Source organism: Polypterus senegalus, chromosome 1 (assembly GCF_016835505.1).
Source record: "Polypterus senegalus isolate Bchr_013 chromosome 1, ASM1683550v1, whole genome shotgun sequence".
NCBI lineage: Eukaryota > Metazoa > Chordata > Cladistia > Polypteriformes > Polypteridae > Polypterus > Polypterus senegalus.
Genome location: NC_053154.1, coordinates 228344641 through 228349146, shown reverse-complemented (window position 1 = coordinate 228349146; position 4506 = coordinate 228344641). Strand labels below are relative to the sequence as shown.

General features: G+C 40.4%; 1 protein-coding gene across 1 annotated transcript in view; it reads left to right on the top strand.

The window, feature by feature from the left end:
- Window positions 1-2212: 2212 nt before the first annotated feature.
- The window catches only part of LOC120539638 (matrix metalloproteinase-21-like), a 35495-nt gene continuing 33201 nt past the window's right edge, over window positions 2213-4506 (top strand). Inside the window, exon 1 of the mRNA XM_039769957.1 lies at window positions 2213-4248. Coding sequence (XP_039625891.1) covers window positions 4096-4248 — 153 coding nt within the window. The 5' untranslated portion in view covers window positions 2213-4095. The remainder of the gene's footprint in view (window positions 4249-4506) is intronic.

Here is a 4506-nt window from a genome sequence, read left to right as displayed (position 1 = left end):
GACCATTAAAGGTGTTCTTTCATATCTGGCACCAAGACGTTAGCAGCTGATCATTTAAGCCTTGAATTTTATAAGGTATGGCCTCCATGGATCAAAGTAGTTTTTCCAGCACATCCTACAGATACTCAATTGGATTGATATTTTGAGGCCAAGTCATGAAATTCAAACCATTTCCAAACAATTTTTACAGTGTGGCAGGGCTCATTATTTTGCTGAAAGATGCCACAATCATCAGGGAATACCATTGCCATGAAGGGTTGTATGTGGTCTGCGGTAGGTCCTATAGGTAGGTGGTATTTGTCAAAGTAACATACACAATTCCAGATCAGGTCACCTTCTTCAAATGCACTCCAGTCTAGTTCTGATGCTTATGTGCCCATTGTAGGTGCTTTCAGTGGTGGATAGGGGTCAGCATGGGTACTCTAACCAGTCTGTGGCCATGCAGCCCCATGCACAGCAAACTGCAATGCACTGTGTGTTATCACACCCTTTTCTCATGGCCAGCATTATGTTTTTCAGAAATTTGTGGTACAGTAGCTCTTCTATGTGATCAGACCAGATGGGCTAGCATTCATTCCCCATTTGTGTCAATGAGCCTTGTGCTCGAATGACTTGTCACCGGTTCACTGGTTGTCCTTCCTTGTACCACCTTTTGGTAGGTACTAAACACTGCATACTGGAACACTCACAAGACCTGCTGTTTTGAAGATGCTTTGACCCAGCTGTTTAGCCATCTTAATGTGGCCCTTACCACAATTACTCAGATCCTTATGCTTACCCATTTTTCCTGCTTCCAACACATTGCCATTAAGAATTAACTGTTCACTTGCTGTCTGATATATCCCACTCTTTGACCGGTGCCAGTGTAATGAGATAATCAATGTTACTCACTTCACCAGTCAGTGGTTTTAATGTGGCTGATCAGTGTAGAGAGGACTGTCTATATCTGTTTTCATAGAGTTACAGTTAAGAGATTTTTGATTGACATCCTTGGAAATATAAAAAATGTGATACAATCAAATACTTGGTATTTTCTCATGCTGAAAAAAGTTTTTTTGTAACAGTAAAACTATTTAAACCGTCATTCTGCATTTCATAGGAAACTTTTATTTTCACTGTCAGCATTTATGTGCAAATCCTGTATATAGTTTGATCTGTGTACTCATTCATTCTCTTCAACCCACAGCTGCATTTACGAACAGACATGGCATGTGAAGCACAGTGGCCATAGGAGAGCTACACCAACTATGTGACACATCATATCATTGAATCAGTTTGTGATAGAAATGCTCTTTTATGAGTTTTTATTAATTTATTAAAGTAAAAGGTACTGCCAGGATCCTCTATATTGTTGAAATGCCCCTGGTGCCAATAACAGCCAGTAATTATTTGGGTAAACCTCCAATAACTTTGTATTCTAAGAAGGGGCAATATGTGAATATCACTCCTTTTCTGTACCAAATTAACTGAGGAAATTTTGTTGGCAATGCTTTTGATGGCTTGCCTTATATTCTGTGATGGCATTAAGGTTGGTATTCTGCTACACTCAAACATGCTATTTTTCTTTGTTTTAAGCAACTATAGACTTTCTGTTCAACCTTGGTCTACTGAATTACAAACTTCTTCTCAAGCTTAACTTTTTTGTTAGTCTTGCTCAGATATTTATTTCTTTAACGTAACCCTAATAAGAGTGCCATGCCCTGCTTCAGAATGGAATTCTCAAACTATGATGTAATCATTCACATACTTTGTGGAGGGGATGATATGACCAGGTTAACAACATTTGAGTTGCATCTTACATGCTGCTTAGGATACAGGACAAAAGATTTCACTTTAGTTTCATCAGAAAAAGGGCAGTTTTTTGTCCTGCTAGGTGATTTTTCTTGCCTCTGTCCCATAATTACACATCTTCTTTCTTTTGAATTCCCTGAAGTTTGTTAATCCATGAACAGGATCTTTAACTTCAGGCACTAATTTATCACTCAATGTGAGTCACAATTGATGTTGTGGTAGCACATTAGGAAGTGCCTTTGTGTGTGGCACATGTTTTGAAGGATTAATGTGTGTGTGTGTGTGTGTAGGTACAATGCTTACAAAAAGAATTTTTGTAAAAAGAGTCCCATTGAATTTAATTTGGAGTTTCTGACACTGATCAACAGAAACGCTCTTTAATGTTAAAGTGAAAACAGATCAGCCAAGTGACCTAAATTTATTACAAATATAAAGCACAAAATAATAGCATAAGTATTCACCCCCTTCTTTTAGTAGATGCACCTTTGGCAGCCTTCACTCTATGTGCACTAGTCTCTATCAGCTTTCCGCTTCTGCAAGAGTATGTTTTCCTTGTTCTTATTTGTGAAACTGCTCAAACTCTGTCAGGCTGCAGGGGGATCACGAGTGAACAGGCTTTTTCTAGTACAGTCACAAATTCTCTACTGGATTGAGATCTGGAATCAGCCACTCCAGGACACTGATGTTGTTTTTAAGCTATTCCTGTGTTGCCTGGTCTTTATGCTTGGGGTTGTTGACTTTCTGGAAAATAAATCTTCTAAGGTTCAGGTTTCTTGTAGCCTGCATTAGGTCTTCCTCCAGGATTTCCATGTATTAAGCTGTATTTATTTTAGCCTTTACCCATACACGCCTTCTGTAGAAAGGCATCCCCACAGTGTTATTCTGCCACCCTCAGTACGTCGCAGTGGAAATGGTGCGTTTTTCATAATCTATAGTCTACACTAAATTAATCTGAAAACTCAGTTTTAGTCTGGCCATAGAACCTACTTACAGCTAACTTGCCTGTCATGTGCCTTTTGACCAATCTAAACCACTGTAGCTTGTAACTCCTTGAGAGTTTTCATAGGTCTCTTGGTGACCTCCTGGCACTAGCCGTCTGTTGAACTTAATGTCTCATTTCCATGAATACATGAACAAAGCTGATCGCATGGCAGGATGAGTTTTTCAAGTTCAAGAAAAAACTCAAAGAATAATCCAGTTTTGCCTGGTTCTTGGCACTAGGTGGAAAGCTGATGCTCTGGATGTAGAAGTGATTGTGCTTTGTGGTGGAATGAGACCACTTGATTAATGCCCCCAAGACCCCAAACTAAAACAAGAGGATTCAGGAAATAAAATCAGTGAATGAAAATGTAATAAAAGATATATACAGCTGAGGTCAGAAGTTTACGTACACTTCGGGTGAATTCTTTAAAACTGAATAACTCCACAGATTTTATAGCAACAAACTACATGTATGGCAGTTTGTTTAAGACATATCAGCTTTGTGCAGGGCAAAAGTAATTTTTTCCAACACTGTTCACCGACATAATATTTCAGTCTTTATTGACTAATGTAATGATTTCAGGGTTTCGTTGTGTGTTTCTGACAGTGTATGCATCCCTTTTTTGTTCACTGTGGGAATAATCCTACAGTAATTTAATACAGTTCAGAGTTTAAATGCGAAATAAGAATCTGCCAAATAGCGTACGAAATTGAATCACTATTTTGTAATTAGAAACTGCAGGTCTTGAGTTTGAACTTTTTAATCTATCGCCATCCGCACTAACTGAAAAATAAATGTTGGGAAATATTTTGATATGCTGAAAACTTGTTTTTGTTCTTCCATCTATGTGGTGTTTCGAATGTTTTTTTTATTTTATTTTATTTTCCCTTCCATCTATGTGGTGTTTCGAATGTTTTTTTTTTTCCACAATTTACCTGGTTAAACATTACATCGTCTAATAGAATTAATCACCGGGCAGTGAATCGAAGCGGCAGACTTTCACACATCATTTTCCAGTAATGTCTAATGCTCCGGTATTTGCGCCGATCGCGCCTTCAGGCAGCTGCAGCGGAACAACGCGCTCATTCGTTACTTGTCAACCTCGAGTCTCAAGACTGTGCGAGTTTCTCGAAAGTAGGAGAAGGGAGGGGTGGCGGAGGAGGAGAGCGGGGCTGGAGTGTTTGCCAGCCTGCCTGCCGACGACTGGACCGTCAGGTGCAGGCAGTCCTTAAAAAGCGGGTGCTGCCTTCACACAGGCACGCATTTGTCAACAGAGCGAATCTTGCACGGAGCGCGCCGCCGCTCTTTCCCGCCCGGTCACGATGCTGAACTGTATCCAGCTGACACTCTTCATTTGCACGGTGCTTTCACCTTACTGCGACTCGGAGAAACTTTTCCACAGCCGGGACCATTCGGATATCGAGCTCCCAACGAGTCATCGTGCGGAGCTTATTGTGGACGAAGTCACTGCAAAGGTATCTATCTATCTGTCTGTCTGTCTGTCTGTCTGTCTGTCCGTTCGTTAACGGTAAAGGAAGACACGGGAATTTGTGTTAAAAGTTCATTTAGTTTGTGGCTCGAGCAAAAAAAAAAAAAATCAGTAAACAAATAGCCGAGAAGAAACCGCAGTCTGGATGTGCGTGTTGACCACGGCCAATCGGTCACTTAACGGACGGCCATTTATCCTTCCATTTCCTGGGTCCACTTTTTTCCTATAATCGTGGCAGTGGCGC